Source organism: Danaus plexippus (genome assembly GCF_018135715.1).
Source record: "Danaus plexippus chromosome 22 unlocalized genomic scaffold, MEX_DaPlex mxdp_33, whole genome shotgun sequence".
NCBI lineage: Eukaryota > Metazoa > Arthropoda > Insecta > Lepidoptera > Nymphalidae > Danaus > Danaus plexippus.
The window spans coordinates 1,696,402-1,719,000 of record NW_026869856.1 but is presented as its reverse complement, the minus strand read 5'-3'; the positions used below and the strand labels follow the sequence as shown (position 1 = coordinate 1,719,000).

The following is a 22,599-nucleotide window of genomic DNA, read 5'->3' as shown; positions in this document are numbered from 1 at the left end:
TTTATTACTTTCAAGTATATTTTATATTTTCTTATTACACTGTTAATACATAAAAATTAACTCTCAACAATCACGAAATCAATATAACAACAACAAAACTTTATATTTCTCGAATCCAACGTAGTTATATGAAATTGTTTGGCACATATTTCAAACGACACGCGAAGGCTTGTTCATAATTTAATATAATTTCACAGACTACGCGTCGCCGTGAGCAATTCCTTTCGTACTTCATGGTAACAGTACGGTGTAAAGAATGACTTCGCGTTCAATTAACAAAGAGTAGACTGCAATACAATCAAGTTGGGCTTAAAATTTGAATTCTGATAATAGAAACCATGACCCCCCCAAAGTCCCCGTAGGGAGCTTTGTTACTTTATGTCATTAGAATGGAAAATTAACGAGGTCTTCATATTAAGTTTTTTATTTATCGCATTAAGTGTTTTCTAGGTCCAGCCTGAATTAAATTATTTGTCAGAAATTCTTATTCGATCATTTTTATTAAATCAATTAGTATATTTGCATTCGTATTAAAATATTGTATCTGATATTATTTCCTGCACATCTAAGACCTATTATTTCTTTCGTTTTATTTGGCTTATAATAAATAGATATAAATGTTGGCAGCCTCTATCCATTACACTGCAGTTTATCGTTACAAAAAATTAAATTGTATTTAAATTGAAATAAAAACGATTATACCAAAATGCAATAAAAATTTTACCGTATATAAATAAGTGTAGGCTAAAAACTGACATCAAAGAAATGACACAAGGTTATTCCTAATATATAAAGATCTTAACCGCAACGTTACCCCGAATCTGTTACCCTTGCTTGACTATTTACAAAAATCAATAATACACAACCAAATTTATCTTCACAAATTTCTTAAGATCACGTTCATAAACGTCTCTCGGGTAGAGTTTTACACGATAATGAGGATAAAATCAAGATATGGCTTATGTTTATTTTTATGAATAAGAAAAAAATTGCTTATTTTTCTATATGTTCATACCTTTATATATAAATTAATATTTATACGTGTTTCCAGATTGTTCCAGTCTGTAACGTGTGGGTAATCTATCTGGCTCGATGACATCTTGCGTGCGTTGTGACAGATGACAGGAGCTAAATGACGATATGTCAAATAAAAAACATTCACCCCAGCCGAGTGAGTAACATATATATAACATAGTTATAAAATTTGGCAAAAAATACTCTTAATAATAGATTATATAATGAGAGAGCTCTAACTAATTATAGTGTGCACTAAAGCGGTATCATATCTGTCTATCGTGTTGTACAGTGACTGTATCAGCTTTATTATTTATTACCAGCTTTATTTATTTACTATTAGTATTCGTTATATCCTGTAATAACGTCAAAAAAACTGGGTATATGGTACAGTATCGATTAAAAAGGTTTTAGTTTTTCCGAGGACTTATACAACCGTTCTGGCTGCATGAGGTCAGGGAAGCGTGTTTTTAAATAGATTTTATGAATAAGAGGAATGAGATTATTATTTCATTTCAAATGCTTACTTTTAATTTTGTTATATTGTAATAGGAAATGCATACATAGTATACAAAAAATATGTCATCGAAAACCTATATATACGTAGAATACATTTTGTTATAATTCCTATAGCTGAATATTATTGAACATTGGCATTTTTTGTTTAAAAAAAATAAACGTATTATTTTTTTTCTTTTAAACAGTTGACATGTTTATATTCTGTATCGGTTGTAATCTGTGGTGATATAAAATGGCAATATGATTAAATTAAACGAAAATATAATGATATAATGTTTGAAATGATTCCAATCCAATATAATTTATATTCACATATCACAAGACATGAATAATGTCAAGAGAAATGTCAGTCGCCATATTGTCTGTCTTCGATTTTTGTTGAATCATACACATATAATTACAATATTACTATAAATTATGTTTTATATATGTATTATAAAATGACTGGTTTTAAAAATCTCTTTTTTTATGTTTTTGCATGTCATTTTACAGAATAAAAAAAGGTGCCACTAATTTCATAGAACTTAGTTTATTAAAAAAAGGTAATGACCGGAAATCGTTACATTTAGGGCAAATGTCACAAAGGAAATTGTTAAAATAAAAGCTACATTCCTGTAACGTATAACATGTATAAAACGAAAAAGAAACTTTTATCTCATTTTTATATCCAACTAGTTTTTACCCGCGACTTCGTCAACGTTAATTTCGGCATTAGTAATATACATATTTTGTGTAGCTGACCGGACGAACTCTACTTCGCCCTAGAGGCCACAAATAACCAGATATTGGAATTTATTAAGTTTTTTCTTTTTTGATCAAAAATAATGATATATCCTATGTCCGTCTCCTGGTTCTAAGCTATCTCCCCGGAAATTTTCAACCATATCCCTAAAGCTGTTCTTGGGTTATAAATAGTGTAAATAAAACAACTTTCTTTTATTATATATATATATATGAAATAATAACGTCTCATTAATAAATTATGAACTCATTTTTAACAACAAAAAAAAAGCAAACGTAATATCAATTGGACAAAAAGATTTTAAAAATACATCCTACTTAAACCAATGGATCATTTTTTTAACCAATATATTGTGTACTAGCTCGTTATTAAATTACTATTAGTTGTAATAATAATGTCACTGATTAATAAATTATATTTAGCTTTGAAAAACGAAATACAATAAGTTTATTAATACTAAAAATTTGATACACGTATATATTTTATGCCTGATTAGTTTATTTACAATCAAATTAATTAATTAAACAAATCTCGCAACTTCTGTATTCATCTTGCCTGACGTAAATGATTTTCAAAGGGAAATAAAAACTATGTGATTTTCTCACCTACGTTCCTAATTTGTATTCTAAAACTACGAGTATATATATATATACACCTAAATGCATTAGAAGTACTCACTCAAAGAGTCTTTCAAATATTAGTTTAAAGGAATTAAATCTCGGTTACATTTAAGTAAATGTAGTCGTAAATGAAATTACTGTAGTTGGAACTATAAATAACTGGTTACAATTTTTACATAAATCACATATATTTTCCATATAGAATGGCAATAATTTTATTGTCATCTTTTAAGCGTTTACTAATATCTGACCTAATTTGAATAATATATTTAAGATATATATGTGTAATTGTTTTTAAGAGTATAACACGGATATCTTACTGTCCACTCTGTCTAAATAATTTTTACTCTAAAAACATTTTTTGAACGAAAAGAAATTGTATATAGCAAACAAGTTGAAATACCAAAGGCCAACACTTTTTACGTATTTCGTTTTATAAATTTCACTGCTGCAGGCATTTGCTAACCGAAACGTAGGACCAATCAAGTTGGTTCAAGGAAATTCAAAAGTAATTTTTTTTTAGGTCAATTAAAGTAAGGAACAAAATAATTGCTAAAAGCTATATAGCGACCAGGAAAACAGACCTTTTACATATTATATAAGATAAATTTCACAAGCCTATTCAATTATAAGTATGTAATATAAAAATCTTAAGCGCATTTTAAATTTATTTTTAAATCTGTTGACGAAGCTTCTATCATTAAATTTGGGTTTTTATTCCGAACAAAATATTTACTTAACTTAAATGTATATAAGTTTGTAAAATTTATATTACTCTTGCTTTTTATACCATATTTATGAATGTTAACCTAGAAAATCATTATAGTTTCTCCCTCTAATTACTGTACACTACAAGAGAATGATTCCTAAGTAAACGATCTGACGTATACTCTGTGGGCGTTGTACGATGCTCCTAATGATCCTATTAGAGAGGAGAGATTGAATCATAAATAGTTTATAATGTTTCAACTGAATAAAATCTTATAATATGACTGAAATGTACATGATTTTAAATAAGTTTCATAGATGTGTTCGTTGAATAATCTATTGACAAATTTTGAGAATCGTTAAAAGTAGGTTCTCTTTATTTTTAATTTAAGAAACTACGAAATAATAGTTAGATGGAATGGTAAGATGTGTTTTTTGATTTGGTCAAAATTAAAACGGTAGTTACGAACACAAAAGAAGTCTTTCAATATATTGGACAATATAACGGACGAGTCGTTTGCATTAAACATAGAAACTGGGGTAATCTCGAATCTAAAGAGCAAAGAAAATCCCCTCGTCTGTTTAAAAGAGATTGAAATCGATTACATCGAAGCCTTAGTGACGGGAAACAAACTCTTCTTAGTTTACATAAAGAAAACAGTTTTACATGAAATTCAATATCATTAAGCAAAATTGAATTTTGCTTTATCGTCAGCAAAGAATATATATTAACAAAATTTATTCACTATGTCAATGGGAATTTTGGAATAAATTTAAAAAAAATTTAAGTCTACTTTTAACTGTGACAAAAATATCAATTGGAAAGTATTTGGTGTATAAATAATAAGGGAAATTACTGAATTAAACTGATAAGTAAATGACTTTAAACAAGATAATTAATAAATTTTCATGACTTTCCCGTTCTCTTTGTCTTATATCTATACGGATTAAAGAAAAATAATAAGTAGCATTCACACGACAGTTTCTTAGTTTTAAATTACAAAGAAAATTTTGCATACAATTTTGATCATATATTATTTACTTGAAATTTCAAATTCACTCCCAAAAAAAAAAAAAAGATGAATCACCCATCATATAACCCGATTTGTCTACAAAGCTTTTGGTAGCACTCGGCATGATTAAAACTGATTTAATGTTTAAAAATACCATTCATTAAATAAGTCCTATATTTTATAATAATTGACAAAACACTCGATCGATTTCTGCTAATATACGTAAATGTTGAATAGATTTCTTATTAAAAAATCAAAGTGAAACAAACAAAAAAATAAGTTGGGCCTATTATTAGCTTAATGGAGGTAAATATTTAAATTGCTTGCTACAAAAGTAATAAAGAAATTCTGAGGGTGTGCTATAAAATACCACAAGGACTCGTTAAAACATGAATATTAAATATTCTCTTGAAAAACAAATAAACACTGCTTTAAATATGTTATTTATGTGTCAAGTAAACTCTTTAATATTACATGTATTATTTAGAATATATGACAGCTTATAAGAAAAACTTGCGCTAATCTTCAATATTATGAACATTGTTATTTAATATATTAAAGTAGTATTTTATCTTTTAAACTACGTCTAGTGTGAGAAAAATCAAACATAAAATGTTGGTTGAGCAATGAACCGACTATAAGAGTAGTGAAGATCGCTAAGTTTAGTTTCCGAGTGACAAAAATTAATAATATTTAGTACATAAAACAAATAACTCGGATAGAAATAAAAATTTTTTTTTTTCAAAAAGTAACAACTTTTGAAGTTTGTATTTCTTTTTCTTTATACCAACAATAGTATTATTACTCGTATAAAGTCCACTCTATACTAGTATACTCTAATAAGTAAAGGTTTTTAGAAGTACTAAATTTTTTAAAGAAATAAACAATGTAAATTTTTTTAAAACTTTTTACTAACTTAAATTAACAGTAGAATATTGTATTATTTTGTATTCCTTGGTGTGTTCTTTCCAATACCGTATTCTCATGAAAGAAAATAGTTTTAATTTTGATACAAATCGGTGTTTCAGCCTTTGATCCGTTGGAGAGTTTGTTTGTAAGTGGTCACATTGCAGTTCCTTTAAAAAAAACATACCTATTGTTGTTTAACTATTATATTTAAATTTTAAAAGTACATATCTTAATTATCATTTTCTGAAAACGTTGTACGTTACACAAATAAATCTTGACTTACTAAAAACCAGAAGACCGAAGGATAAGACAACTTGGTGTGAAATAATGAAGTGCTTTTTATACTCGCATATTATTAATATAATATAACATTTGATATACATAATGCATTGATCTGATAATTTACATGAAACGCTATTTTTCGAAATCCTTTCATCCATTTAGAAGTTATCAGTATTGTTTTTATAATGAGATCTAAGACTTTCGCGAGTTTTATTCATTTAAATGAAACTAATATTATTCGGATATACTACGCGTGCTTTATTTTTGTAAAAAACTACGTACTCACGACGTTTCAGTTATTTTTCAGCAACCGTGATCACGGGCAGACGAGATGTGAATTCGAGATTCGGGATGTGAAAGGAGTGTGTAGTTTTTTACACGAATAAAGCATGCGTAGTATATCCGAGTAATATTCGTTTCATTTAAATTTGTTTTTATATGGTGGTATAGAAATTACAATCATAGAGACGAAACCTCTCAGCGTTCAATGGATTCACCGTTCGGGTGCCGGGTTCATCGCGTTGCAGGGAGAGGAGCTTCAACAGTGCTTAGGACTTGCGACCCAGGTGTAGGCTTAAGGAGCCCCCATGTAGCGCGTGTTAAACGCTCACCTCCACCGTCCAGGCTACTCTCACTACCTAACCAAATTTGAAACGAACCTTTTAGAGCTGACTTCGAAGTACGTTCTAATAATGCCATTATTTCCCTAAATTAAGAGACAATCTCTTCACTAGATCTTGTATTTCCTGAGGAGCCTTAAGGGGAAGAACTGAGAATGGACGAGGAATATTCTACCGTCATAAACATTAAGTATCACACCTTTTATAGTTGTGAGCATATTTAAATGAATTGATTTATAAAGTTTTGAATATTTTTTACATATTATAAGTATTTTTCCTATTGTTATATATGAATTTATTGATAAGATCTTCATTAACCGTGTGTTTCAAACTTATAATATTCTTAATATAGGAGATATTAATATAAGAGATAGAGGAGAAATATAGGTATGTAGCAGACCGCCATGATCACGTCCCTCAGTCATAACTCATATCGACAGGACGTAAAAGAGACAAAATAATAATTAATTAACACATTTTATTACGAAGTATTTCAGATTTGGTTCATTCATTCTCGAGTTAGGCTGGAGGTTCCAGAAAACTATAAGGATTTTTTTTATTTATAACAAAACCCAATACAAATGTACAATTAAAATGAAACAATGCATCATATTAATCGATATAATTTTGTTTTCAACGATTCTGGTAATACGTGGCTATATTTCGATTTCATTGCAGCCTACAATTATCTTCGCCAAGTAACGTGACATTTAATATCGATATATTGATTATCTATTTACTTTACTTACTAAATAATATAATAATAATAAAATAATATAGCGTTTTATAAACTTTAACTTACATAAATGTTATACATTTACAAATCTCATTTAAGCAAATTAAGGTCCAGAACTTATTCTAGTATATGCTGTCTGGTAATATTTTGCACATCACCACCACCCAAGGCAAGGCAAGGCCTCCTCCAAGCATTACTTACTACTACGACTCTATTTAATTCATTTACGTTATGTGTTTTCACGTGACTTTTGCTAAACATATATTGATATCCGTAAAGTACTATTTTAATTTATTTTCCGTTCGTTTTTACGATATATTAATCTCTTATAAACTAAGCTACGGAAATGTTCTTTGAGATTCTTTGTAACGAGTCGCGTTTCACAGAGCATATTCCATTCAAACGTATTTTATTTCTGTTGCCAGATATTATGACATGATTATGAACCATTCGCTATTTCTTTTTTGGCTTTAGTATTTAAAATGGTAAAAAATATTTGTTTGGATATCTTTATGCCTTGATTCATATCGAGTTTTTTCTCCACAATAGGTATTTTGTAATAAGAAATTTCTGCAACCTTTAATATGCACAAAAAAAGACAAAAAATTATGTATACGTGAATAGCAATTTTCCAGTAGATTAACGTGTTGATAAAAGATAAGGCTCTTCACTTAAAATTATAATTTAAGTCAAGTATCTGAACTAAAGAAAGATATGGAAGCCTTGTCAATATACCTTTCATGTATACACACACACGCACGCACACACACACACGCACACGCAATATATAATCTTTGGAACCACTACAGCGTGAGGATCTTCATATATTTGTTGCTGTAATTTTTTATAAATAATTTTCATGACACATTTTAGAGGAAATACAATCCGAGTATACTCATGTTACTTAATAAGGAAATAAAAATTATAAACTATTCATACACCTAACATAGAAAACAATGCATGAAATTTTAATTAAATAATATTGATTTGTGTTTAACTGAGAGCTATTTGCATTTTGTCCTATACTGAACACTTTTATATATTTACATAGTTTTTAATTATAAAGAATTTATAAGTAATCACTTAAAATATCGTTACACTATTTGCATCATCAAACTAAATACGAAAAGTTTCCAGTTTTCGTTCATAAATGTTCGCGTTTAATACTATCAACGTAAATTGTTGACAACAAAAACGCTCACTTCGCAGTGAAGCGATGCGAACTTGTGGTAAACCAAATGTCACTTCATATATATTATTATATACATAAGCATTTTATAAGTCGATAAATAATATTTTATTACAAAAACAATATAAATATGGCTCTATTTTGTAATAATTTGTTACATATGTAGTATCAGTTACCCGGAGATAATGTTTCATGCAAATTCTGCCTTGTACAAAATCATTTAATTTCCTAAAGCCAAAGTATTCGCTTATTTCACATTATTTTCTCGTTCGAAAATTTCAAAATGTCCCTAATTAGGATGGAGAAGTAATTACATTATAGCGCTGAATGAAAATCCAATTAAAATTGGACGCAGCAACTGGTTTTTAAACAAAGACTTATCGGTTTTGTTATATCTTAAAGATATAATATATAGAATATAATATATATACATATATATAGAAGCATATTTCTGTTTAAGTTTTTTATTTTATTCTTAACTTAGTACCAGCCCCGGCATCGCACGGGCTCTTTACAAAAAATATAAAATAGCCTACTTAATTTTGAGAATTATTAAACTTATATTATGATAACTTTCAAATTGTACGTCCGATTTAAATGATTTAAAAACTAATTTACAGATACTGGTGTAGGCTTGAAAATAAAATTATTTGGATAATTATGTAAATAGCTTACCAAGAAACGCTTTGGGAATTTTGAAAAGTTGTAAAATGGATATGTTATACTTAAGGTATAGACATATGCCACCGCGGACTTTCTTTCCAGAAGATCAATAAGGTCTTCCGTCTCCAATTGCTCATCGGAACTGCTGGCACTGGCAGATACAGGAGCTATGCTACGATAAGGTCGCAAAGTATCGCCAGAGACTAGACCCGTAAAGTTTTTATAACCTCTTAGACCCTTAATGTTTCTAAATCTGTATCTGTAATTACCAATACACTTGAAGATAATATAAGGTCCAGAATATACGTCATCTAGTTTAGTATTAACCTTAGCAGCACTACTTGTAGGGCCTTTCTTCCATAAAACTAGGTCTCCTCTTTTGGAAATATGACATGGTTTACGTCGTTTATCAAAATTACGTTTCATCTTATTACTGGCCTTTTTAATACGTTTGTTAGCGTTTTCACGCCTTGACTGAATAGGTTCAGGTATACGACCTGGTATTGTTACATCACATCCAGACCTAGAACTACGCGCGAACATTAAGTCTTAAGGCTAAATACCCGTGGTATCATTTATGGTATTATTTATACCCCAAATGATATCAGGCAGACAATGAGACCAGTTATTAGCAGCTTCACTAGGGTCGGTAGCACGTAATGCATCGAGGATAGTCCTATTAGTGCGTTCGACCTGCCCGTTAGCACGCGGGCAAGCAATTGCATTAAGAGTATGTTTGAATTGCTTTTCAAAAGCATACTTTTTGAAATACCTGCTTGTAAATGCTTTGCCGTGATCCGCTACTAACCTATCTGGATGCCCAAAGAGTGAGAATATCCTTTTGAACATTCTAATTGTTTTGAATTAATAGTTCTAGTAGGTTCTGCTGAAACAAATTTAGAAAATGCGTCGGTTACCACTAACATATACACATAACCTTTCTTAGTCTTACAAAATGGACCTAAATGTTAAACATGTGTCATCCTAAACGGTTTCTTCCTTCCTGCCATATATCCCCTTCCCATAAGCACAGTGTAAACTTTTTGATGAACCGGGTCATTTTAGGAAACCAAAACTCATGTTTTATTAGATCAGTACAGCGTTTTAATCCTACGTGACCGATGTCATCATGGTGCATTTGGACAATTTTCCAATTGGCAAGTCCGGGAACAACTAGCCGATTGCCATTTAGTGTCTTACGGTATAATCTATTTTCTAACAACTCATAATTAATGAGTATCTCAAGCTGAGCCGATCCGCTTATTAACTGATCCATGATATTTCTTAATTTGTCGTTCTCATATTGAATCGTATAAAACCCGTCGGTAATTTCGAGACGATGAACATTGACTGTGTCAATAGGATTCCTGCTTAAAGCATCGACATGTCTCATGCGTTCGGCGGGTCTATATTCAACTCTAATATCTTACTCTTGTATCGATAACCACCACCTAGCAATTCACGGAACGATATCCCGTTTTGTAAGAGTGGCACGAACAGCCGTACAATCCGTTGCTATTTTCACATGTTCGCCTATTACATACACGCGAAATTTCCGCAACGATTCAACCACCGCTAATGTTTCAAGCTCATAGCTATGATAAATGCTTTCCTTTTTAGTAGTTAGTTGACTGAAATACATAACTGGTTGTAAGGTATTATCCGATTGCAGCTGTAGCAAAATACCCGCGACTCCTAACTTGCATGCATCGGTATGTATTTCCGTATGTAGTGTCGGATTATATAATGCTACAACTGGTTTAGAGCACAAACACTTTTTTTAACTCCTTAAAACTGTCTAGTTCATTGCCCCATACCCAGGACACATTTTCTCTAGCTACTTCTGTTAGAGGACGAGTTATAATTGCAAATTTGTTTATAAATTTTCGGAAGTAACTACAGAGCCCAATAAATTGGCGTACTTCGTGAACACTTTTAGGCATAGGGAACTTTGAAACACCAAATAATTTTGAATCTGAGGGTTGTACACCTTTAGAAGAAATTTTATGTCCTAAATAAATGACTTTATCTTGAAGAAATGAACATTTTTACATATTTAATTTAAACTTTTTGGGTTCAAACTTTCGCAATCCTGATTCTAACATTTTTATGCCACTGTTTATATCAATTGAGGGTAGAAATAAATCATCTAAGAATGCTAAAATATCATTCGATGAACTGCCATCTGGCATATAGCGGATGGAATCGACTATTTTACTTACTAGACGCATAAAAACCGAGGGTGCATTCGCCAATCCAAAAGGAACACGTAAATATTCGTAATGACCCTGAGAAGTAATAAAAGCTGTCTTATGGGCATCTTCGGGAGCTAATAATAATTGATAGTAACTTTGTGCTATATCTAAAATTGTAAAATACTTTTTACCGGCTCATTTAGATAAAACCGGTTCTTCTATATTAGGGAGAGGATACCTATCTTTTACTGTGATATAATAATATAGGGCACGATAGTCGACACATAAACGACTGTCGCTGTTCTTTCTCCTTACCAAAATACCCGAGAAGCATAACTCGATTCTGATTCTTTAATTATAGAGGCATCTAGTAGGTCACGGACCTTAGAATTAACAATATTTTGCTCTGCATGCGATAACTTATAAGGTTGACGATATATTGGCTGTGGCGTCGTAAGTTTTATTTTCATTTTTAACAGCTTTGTGTAACCGAGATCTCTAGTATTTACCGCAAAAGTTCGACTTCATTTAACTTTCCAATACTTATTTCTATTGTAGGTACCCCTCCTATGATTAAACTAGGAAAATGGTTTGTATTCAAAATAAAGGCTGTTGCTTTTGATTCAGGAAAGCTTTTGGCCAAGTAGGGCCAAGGTTTGGCCAAGTAGGGTATTTGGCGTAAATTTAACTAAATTTGTTTATGGATTGGCTTGGCTTACCCGACTTGGCTGATCGGCTACTTCGTAACAGCTGTCGGCACGTGCTAGAACTTGGCCAGCTTCTTAGATAACATCCCCTGTTCCACTGTTTACCACTTTCATGTAACCCTCTCCACCTCACATTAACGTTGTCGGTAGAGAATAGGAGATATCATGGAGCTCGTAGTGACGTGGTGTTGTGCAAACTTCATTTACGTCTCCATTTCCGACCACACTAACCTTAATAATGAAGGCACCAGGTGGTGAAGATTCCTTGTTTAATGCAATAACCATAAATTTATTATTATCTTCGACGACATCGAATTTCGGCGAAGCATCTGTTTTTCGTGTCAATGTGGCCCTCCCATTAGTCCATCCCTAACGATACACGATCAGCATTGATAACGGTTTGGCCAATCAGTAGATTATGTCTTGCATGTTGGCCGCTGTCACATGTGCAGTGCATTGTATATGAATATTGTCGATTTCTAGTTCAAAATCAACTTCTCCACGGCTAGTCAAAAAATCACCTGAAAAGCTTTTGAGCAGGGTACTTGTAACTACTAGTACTAGGTGTAACATCAAGCGACAAGAGACTTACCATCTGATCATTTATAACATTGACCTGGCTTCCGGTGTCCATGTAAGACTTAACATAAATCCCATTCACCTTTGCTACCTTTTTGTAGGCTTCATTGTAGTTTTGCACCATTTTAACCCCTTTAACGCTGTCATTTGATCCCATAGAACGTCTGGAAATGGTAGCCGAAGTGCCGAAGCAGCGAGTGGCGATGTGTCCTTGTTGACCACATTTGAAACAAACACGTTGATCCGGTAATGTACAGTTGCGCAACATGTGACCAGTCTTTTTACAACGGGGGACAAGGGTCAATTTCAGGGTTGACTTTTTTATCCGAGTTCAATGATTGTTTAGTGTCTTTATTCGGCGTACGAAGTTCAAGCGCGGGAGACCAATAATCATCGACAGCGCAGAGGAAAGAGTCATACAGCTCATCGGGACGTTGGCATTGAAACGCTCGAGCGTAGATACGCTCGGTTGTAGATATACGGGTAAACCCCTGATGATGCACGATACACTAGAACTATCAGATAAATGGCAACAGAAGTACATGGCAATTTTGTCTTGATAATAATTGGTCATTGTCTCGTTTGGCAGCTTCTTTGTTTGCATCATTTCGTTTAACAGTAGACTTAAGTCGCGATGCTTTGGAAAAGCTCGTACCAGCATCTGCTTCCATTCGCCCCAGTAGTAATCGTAGTTTTCAAGTCTGTTGTACCATTTACGTGCTTGACCGCGTAATTTATCTTGCAGGTAAAAAGCTCTAATTTTATTATTCCAACCATGGACATATGTTTCCCAATTGATACATTTTCTTTAACAATGAAGATACGGTGCAATCTTCACCATCGGGATCAAACTCAGGGATAAAGGATGCCGCATGATGACTCTTGACATGGTTGAGCGAAAGTGTCGTCATTGAGCTCGTAAATTGCCCTTTCGACTTCATTTTCTAACAAAGACTTCAATATTTTTCTAGCGGGTGGAAGTGAATTATCTTCTTCCTCGTCACTATTGAGGTTTTTGATTGATTTTTGCTCCATCCTGGAGGGCGGACACTACATCCAGCTTCGTTAGGACAACTGCGCTTCATATCCCACTTCTGAGTGAAACGGGAGGACAATAAATTATTCACGCGTTGGTATATAATCAGACGTTTATCCACTGTTCCTACTTTTAGTTACCACACTTTATATCACGAACACTATAATGGATATCTCTTGAGCTGCCGCCCCGAGATTCCCACGCAGAACCCTCATAGGGTATTTATATCCTCAATTACAATGAAATAAAAATGTAACGGACGTGACGTCACTGAAGGTTGCTGATTGGTCAAACTTGGTGATTGGCTAATTGCAGACAGTTTTGGCAGCATACTGTCATGGCACCACTTCCGCCTTGCTCGGGCGTCGGCTTGGCTTTGGCTGGGCTCGACTTATGACTATCGAGTGGTTATAACTGTTTAATAATCGGTGTAGTAGCTTTTCCGTTTATTTCTAACAGACAGACGTACAGCCGTGGCAAGGGATTTTGTTTTATAATATGTATTGATACAGAAATAGATACAAGCCTATAGCTTAATTTACTGTTATTCAAATTAACCATAACTTAATATCAATATAATAACTCCCAATTCAAAAATAACAACAAAACCTTGGCAATTCCTTATTCGATAATTTAATATAAAAATGAAGCTAATAATATAAACCTAAAAATCCTTTTCTCTTTTCTACAAATATACATGTAATTAAACCACTTCCTTATATAAATAAATATGTAGTAAACATAGAGTAAAAATCTTTAGAACGGTTATTTAATTTCGCTATTGTTAGTATAGACAGATTATATATTAATGATTCAAATTCATAAGCATGACATTGGTAGTGACGTTCTGTAATTTATATTCTGTGACACATACAGTGTAAATTATGTTCTTTCCGTAACATGCAATTAAACTAAAAAGTTCTTACTCGATTGTAAATTCCCATCAACCTATTAATTTTCAATTATTAGTATTCTATGACTCGATCCACTGTAGATTATTATTAAAATATATAAAAATATGACCACCATTTTTGGAAATAGAAAAGACTTCAAGAGGCATTCAGAACTAAATCAATTCTATAAATGTAGAATCGTTACCAAAATAACACTGTAAAAATATAATAAATGATGTAGAACGAAAATATCCCAAAAAACTTAAAAAATATATTCATTGATAAAAATTATTTACATATTTTCTATCAATAAAAATCTTGACTAAAACCGGGTTCAATTTCAAACATTTCAAATCGTTAAAGTTCAAAGAAATCTTTTGAATCAAAATTCTTTGGACGATATTCTAAGCTTCTATGAATAGCGTGAATAACTGGCGTATATATTTCCTTACATAATAAATATTTCTAGTAACCCACAATTTCATAAGCAAATTTCTCGTCTCAAGAGAGAACAATTTTCTTGACCATCCCTCTTTAAGCAACGTCCATTACAGTAACAACGGCCTCAAAGCAAACAAGATAATTGTATAACCCTAATTAAGAAACCAGACTTTGGACACGCTATATAAGATAAGATAGTTCCTGTCAGGCTCAAGACCTACAGAACCTTTATATTAGTACTTAAACATCGATGTTTCTTATTTTATAGGAAGGAATATAGCCTTTAGATAGGACCAAACAACTGTCACACCCAAATTCCATTTCATGACAAATATTTTAACTTCTCTACTCGTCTAAACTGCTACTATGGGCTAGTACATTTTGCCACATGTGCTAGTTTTAGTGTTGTGTGAGAGTGACTTGGCGGGAAAGAAAAACGCGGGTCAATCTAACTCATTCTGCCTTTAATCAGTGTTACGATTACACCATCTTATCTTTAACACACGATATAACATACTGTGATGGATCCGCCAATATCGCGACAGATGAAAAATATCATTTAAAACACACATCTTTTTCAAACGATAAAAATAACAATAAGAAACATACACAATAATAATTACAAAAATAAAGATACACTTGAGATAAATAACTAGTAATACAAACGAAATATTGAATTTACAGCAAAAGAAACTAATTCAAAACCTTATAAAAAAGAAAATATACTATTTATGTAATAAAAGTGGCTTCAGGGCATAGAAATTGAAAAACCTTATCGAGGAAAAGATATGAGTTTATATAATAACGAAGATGAGGGATAATAAACCTGGGAAATCACTCAGATTCTGAGGATACATACGGATTAAATTTTGTGATATACCCATAACAAAATTATATTTTATTTACTCATTGAGATCCAACTTATATTTTTACGCTATTAAATGTTATAAATTTTTTTTAAGTCTGAAAAATTTATATATAATATGACAGCGAACCCTTTATATTAATTAAGGTTTACAAAATTTGCTATCTCGAGATTTAAATGTCCTTAAATATCTCATGTGCGTCTTGTCAATCCTGCCCTTTCCCATCCCACTGCGTATCGTCGCCGGTGATCATTATAGCGCGAATGCTATATATTATAACTAATGTATGAGTTTAGTATTCGTGATACAAAATATGCTTTCCTCTCAAATACTGGTTCTAAATAGTAATATGATTTGAATAAAACTCATAGCAATGACATGCTGAGGGTTGTTTTAATATTTATTTGAAGATACCGTTTTAAATATTTAACAATATTTTATATTTATAGCTCGGAAAGCCAGATGGGAAATTCGTATAAATCGTAATATGCAACGTTTGTTATGGCTATGTATATTTTCAAATTTTCTTATAATATTACGAACTGCGAGAGTTATAATTGATTGAGTCAAGATTAGTATGGTGTAATATTTATTTCATATGTTTTATGATAGAAAAATATTTATGTTAATATAGTTATTTATGTGTGTGTATTGTAATATAGTTTTTATTATAAATTTGTTCAACAGACGCATACTCTCAGAGTAATTTTATAAACAGAATAAGAATAACAGTAAAAGGCAAGAAACTTTCCCTCACTGTTCAAAGATAATATGAAGAATTTATTCTTGGAAAATTTCTTAAAAACTTCGAGTTCCTCTGAATTCCTTTTTATACATGATAAAAGTTTTTCTCAATATTCTTTAAGCAAAAATAACTTTTGGTCTAAATAATCATAGATGTATATAAAACTAATATTTTTCAGATCATACTACACGTATTTGTCGCGATCACGGTTACTGCTAAGTAACCGAAACGTCGGAAGTAGGTAGTTCTTTAAAATAATTAAATACGCGTAGTATAAATGTATATATTTTGAAAATTAGCACCAAAGTTTTTGTTTAGTTACCGTCACTATAATAGTATCTTTAAACAATAAGTGCATTTCAGTGCGGAATTTTATTTATTTTAAATTCTAAACATAAATAAAGAAAAACACAAATATTTGAAACTTAAACTATTACAAAACAAATCGTTATGACCCTAACGAACATATTACAATATTGTTTATTAAAGCCAGGTATTATTTATTAAAATTTATTTTATTTTTCAATTATTTTCCTACTCGATATTTGAAACGGAGAATGTCTTAATCGTATCCTTATAACAAACTTTTACTTGTAAAGAAATACAATAATGTTACGGATGAGACAATATATATATTACTGATATATTAAAATTTAAATCACTTTATATACAATGAAAAATTCATCATTTTGAGAAGATTTCGAACCTGCGATCTGCGGATTATCTCGTTTCAGTTGCTTTTCCGACTAAGCTATCGTGACCTGAATCATTCTATATATTTATACCCTCATATCTAAACGAAGACGCCATATTTCTTTAACGTTTTTTATTAATGTTTCAGAGCGGTCCGAAGCCCTCAGCGGTCGCTTATCAAAGTCAGCTTCCGAGCTATCATGTTCGTCACCAGTACAGGCAGTTCCACCGCGAGCGAGGTCTGCTCATCATCATACTCCGCTCTCAGTCGTACATAGAACACAGCACTTCTTTAACAATTTGAAGGTAAATTGAAATAAGGCTCCATTCACACTTATCATCATTTGAAAGTAAAATATGTAAAGTTATTCACATCTATAAACGTTTCAAGGTGTTATAGGCCTAATTTGCACTTACTGTCATCAATAAGCTAAAATAAACTTTAACGTCAAGCTATAAATAAATAATATAAAGGAAAAATATTTATTTGAATACATTAAATCGCTTACATATAAATCGATTATATCTATTTTTAATTTCCGACGCAAAAAAGGGCTGTTGTAGGGTTGACATCGATGTATGTGTGTGTGTGTTTGTAGCATCGTAGCTCTAGAAATGAATCGACCGATTTCAAAGCATTTTCATTTTCAAGCCAGTGCCTCATAGCTGGTTCTTGGCTATGTTTGGTTAATATCGGTCCATCAATGAAAAAATATCAGCTGTTTTTCAAAATTATGGAAAGCATTTTTTGCATATATTTGCTTTATTACGTGCCCCACCACCAGTATAATCATTAAACGACAATTGATTTTTCAATTTCATATAACGTACTTATTGTGTATAGGAAATAAATATAATTTGATATAATATATATATAAATTTACTCTTGATATTGTACCATAATATATTCATAATGAGTATGCTCTATCATACATTAATTTACGGTTAAATGAAACTAGTATAGGGTTTTCCATTAAGGGCGCTTGATCTTTGAAATGCAAAAAAAAAAATACATGTAGGAAAGATATTTGCGAATTTTTTTTTTTTATTTGGAAGGTCTATCGACCCCATTATGTATGGAATATGACATCATTCAAATGACCGCCACGGCTTCGGTTGGTGGCGCGCACACGAAAGGTCCAATTTTCGATGACTCTGGCGCACAAATCGGGCTGTATTTGATCGATGGCGTGGCGTATGTTGACTTTGAGGGCATCGGTGGTTTGCGGCTTGTTGGCATAGACCTGCGACTTAAGAAAACCCCACAAGAAAGAGTCCAGCGGGGTCAAATCGCACGATCTCGGTGGCCAGTTCACGTCGCCTCCGCGCGAGATGACCATGTCCAGAAATTGCTCGTGCAGAACTTCCATCGTAGCGTGTGCTGTGTGGCACGTAGCGCCGTCCTGTTGAAACCACATGTTGTCCAGATCCATATTCTCGATTTCAGGCCAAAAGAAGTTGGTTATCATCGACCGGTATCGCTCACCATTGACGGTGACGGCCACACCATTATCGTTTTCGAAAAAATACGGACCAATCACGCCTCCGGCCCAAAATCCGCACCAAACAGTCACTTTCTGCGGGTGCATTGCCACTTGGTGAACCTCGTGTGGATTGGTCTCGTCCCAAATACGGCAATTTTGCTTGTTGACATAGCCATTCATCCAAAAATGCGCCTCGTCGCTGAAGATGATTTTTTTGCCAAAATCGGCGTCAACTTCCAACTGCTCTAATGCCCAGTCAGCGAACACACGGCGCTGTCTATGGTCATTAACCTTGAGCTCTTGGGTCAGCTGGATCTTGTACGGGTGCAGGCTCAAGTCACAACGCAAAATTCGCCAAGTTGTCGTCTGCGAAAGGCCGAGTTCCTGTGCGCGACGCGGAATTGACTGCCGCGGGTTTTCGAGGACACTGTCGCGCACAGCGGCGATATTCTCGGCAGATCTCGCGTTACGTTGACGCACGGGAACCGGCTGATTGTTAACTGACCCGGTTGACTCGAATTTGTCCACCAATCGACGGATAGTCGACTCGGCAGGACGATCATCGCGACCGTAAAACGGGCGAAGTGCGCGGAACGTTGCTCGAACTGAAGACCCATTTTCATAAAACAATTTTATGATTTGCACGTGCTGCTCGACACTGTAACCTGCCATGGTGGTTTGGGAGGACGGAATGAATATAACACACTGCATTTGACAGCTGTCACTCAAACAACATGGCCGCAATCAGCTGTCAAAGTTCAAGCGTCCCTATTGGAAAACCCCATATTATTCGGATTTACTACGCGGATTTTATTATTTAAAAACTACATAATCCCGACGTTTTGGGTTACTTTGCAGCAACCGTGATCAGCAGTTTTTAAATAATAAAATCCGCGTAGTAAATCCGAATAATACTAGTTTCATTTAAATGAATACTCGCGAGAATCTTAGATCTCATTATTAATTTACGGTGCTAACATTTTACTCAAAGGATTACTTTAAACAAACACTGCATGGGAGTTATAACAGGGCGTTGATTTTATTATATATAAAATTAAACCATGAAGCCTTTCTATAGAAAAATATTATTTAACTTTACTTAGGTGCGTGTAATTAGTCTCTTGAGCTTTACATGAATTGTATATTAAACGTCTAACACGCTTATCTGCTTTATTTGTAAAGAAGCCATTCTCGTGTTCTTTTTATCTTAACAGTTTATCTTTCTTTTTCTTTTCTTCGTTTGAATAATAAATTATATCTAACATGAAATTAGTTTAATACAAAAGTTACATTAAATATTATTTATTCATGTTATACAGAGAGAAATTTTTTATAGCAACTTTTATAAGAAAATATTTTATCTTGAAAAACTCTATATTATTTTTATCTTACCTTAGTTGTAAATGAGGATATTAAAATACAGATTTTTAAAGGTTCTGTTAAAGGTTAAACTCCCGCAACTATGCAACGCATTTTTTACATATTTTAAATTTTTCTTAAAATTCGCATATCACCCTGCTATATTTATCGAACGAAAAGTATTGAAAAGATCTCATGACATGTCATTTACTCTACCACAAGTGTCCTATAATTTGAGCGTTTGGACTAAAGAGATTTGAACATTTTTCTACTACATCAAGCTAAATCAAAATGTCACCCACAAAAACACACAGACAGACACACACACACACACACACACACACACATACTCATACACAACTCCTACACTTCACTTACAAGCGTAGTAATAATTTAGTGAATCTTGTCTGCAAAAAATTATTCGATGTCCACTACATAGGCCAAGCCCAGCGTCGACATCAACGTTTACTGTAAATTGCGTCGTAATGTGTTAACAAATAAATAAATATTACAATACGCACATACAAGGTTATACAATAAAGAAAATATTATTTTTTGTTATATACGAAATCTATTCAACAACATATATTTTATTGCTTATATTTTATTCATGACATAATATTTATAAGGAAGGACATTTGTACTAAATTATTAGCTTGAAATTGAATATATCGATTATGCTGACATTTAACACCTTAGCTATTTCTATAAATAAGCGCGAAGGTACTCAGAAGTACTTAAACAGTATTGAATGTAATGCGTTATTTTAAATACATTTACCTCATAACCTAAAGAAATAACTTGAATATAAATCAAAACGATTCAATACAGTTGATTTTTTTTTTCATTTATTATAAACATTATATTGCTGTAAACGTAACAGTGAAAAAATTTACAACCAGTATCAATTTTCTTTCGAACGAGATGGCGACGTACTGTGGATGCCCTCTGCCCCATCTAGGGGACATAGGACCAAGAAAGAAGACCAATTTTCTTTATAGAAAATATAAGACAAAAAAGGTCTTATATTTTGTTTGGTTATGCTTATACATATAATTATTAAGTACATATTTGTAATGAAACATGTAATTTAGTTTTGAACCAAATAGTCCAAAAATTTGAAACAAAACATTAAAAACCTTTGAATATTTCTTTCGAATTTCATATTAGGGAATAAAAAAAATCTAGATAAAATTAAATTCAACTTTAAATATTACTAGAAATAATTAATAAGTTATTTGCAACATAAAGAAATAAAATAAGTCCTATGTGTGTATAAGAAGCTATGGTGGAAGCATCAAACATTAATTATTATATAGAGGTAGTATCTGTCTACATTTTCAATGGTCAGCGTCACTTCCAGTAGCATCCTACAAAATGGCTAAAGCCAGTCATAGTTATCAAATACAAGTTGATTACAAAATCAGTCATAAAAATCATTCTAAGGATTGTTGTATATTATACTTAGTACGGCACAGATGGCGCCACTTGTAACACTATGCATACTTTCATACATATATATATATATATACCAATATCAAATAACATAATTTTAATGAAGCTGCTTGGTGTATGTAAAAATAAAATATGAAGAATAATATGATAATGTACAACAGTTTTTGGTTACGAAATTTTGTTCGTTTTATTAAATTTATTTTTTCCCGCTTTTATGGGAAATACCGTTTGAATCTCTCGGGTGAGAAACCATTTCCAACATTAAAAGGAATGATAACATCTTTACCTGAACCCACCGAGGTACTTAACAAATGGTATTATGGCCACCATTTTGGGATATAACAAGTAAATGGTGCGAAGTGATTTTGAGATAAAAATAAAAAATATTTTTCTTTACATCATGTATATTATAATATTTATTTGACATAAAAATATATGTCGCAAGCATTTGAACTTCACACATAAATTTTGATAGGTGATTGACAATTTGTATTTGAAAACAAAATTTACTAGTAAATTGTGTAATTAAAACATGACATTTCACTCATATCATATTATTATCAATTTGAAAAATTATAAACAAATGTCGTCTCTTTAATACTAATTTATCTCAATTTCAATTTATGAGTCTCACTGATTTTCTCTTTGCATAAAGCGCATACCAAATACTTAGAAAACCTCTGCACGTAAGATAAGTGTGAGTTGTCAATAAAAAATTAAATGACCCGATTTCACTGCGATTATTTCAAGAAAAGTACCGGCAAATAACACGTACCAATGAAAAAAAATCTTTGACAACTATCACGTTTATTAGCGCAATTCATTTTTAAATATTAATTGACATATAAAAACAATACAGCCTTACAAAATACCAATCAAAATAAGTGTCAATTGCTAGTTAATAATTAGTGAGCTTTTATATTAGTTAGCGAATAAAGAACACGTTTTCTTTATCAGAGTCGCTGGCAACGTAGCAGAAGCAGAGAAAGATGTCCAGCCGGAACAATATTATCTCTGGCACCAGGACATGACAATAGTGGCGCAGAATATGCAGATCACAGTTCAGAGCAAAGCACGCCAGCCAATTCACCAAGACGACGGCTGACCAAAGGTTAGTTTAACTATTGCTTA

The 22,599-nt window shown here is 32.2% G+C and overlaps 1 protein-coding gene across 3 annotated transcripts in view; it reads left to right on the top strand.

The window, feature by feature from the left end:
- Nucleotides 1-1,066: 1,066 nt before the first annotated feature.
- Nucleotides 1,067-22,599, top strand: part of LOC116773460 (multiple C2 and transmembrane domain-containing protein) — a 67,299-nt gene continuing 45,766 nt past the window's right edge. For all 3 annotated transcript variants that reach the window (XM_061528810.1, XM_061528811.1, XM_061528809.1), the window contains exons 1-3: nucleotides 1,067-1,171; nucleotides 17,319-17,476; nucleotides 22,426-22,579. In XM_061528810.1, the coding sequence (XP_061384794.1) occupies nucleotides 1,141-1,171; nucleotides 17,319-17,476; nucleotides 22,426-22,579 (343 nt within the window). In that variant the 5' untranslated portion in view covers nucleotides 1,067-1,140. The remainder of the gene's footprint in view (nucleotides 1,172-17,318; nucleotides 17,477-22,425; nucleotides 22,580-22,599) is intronic.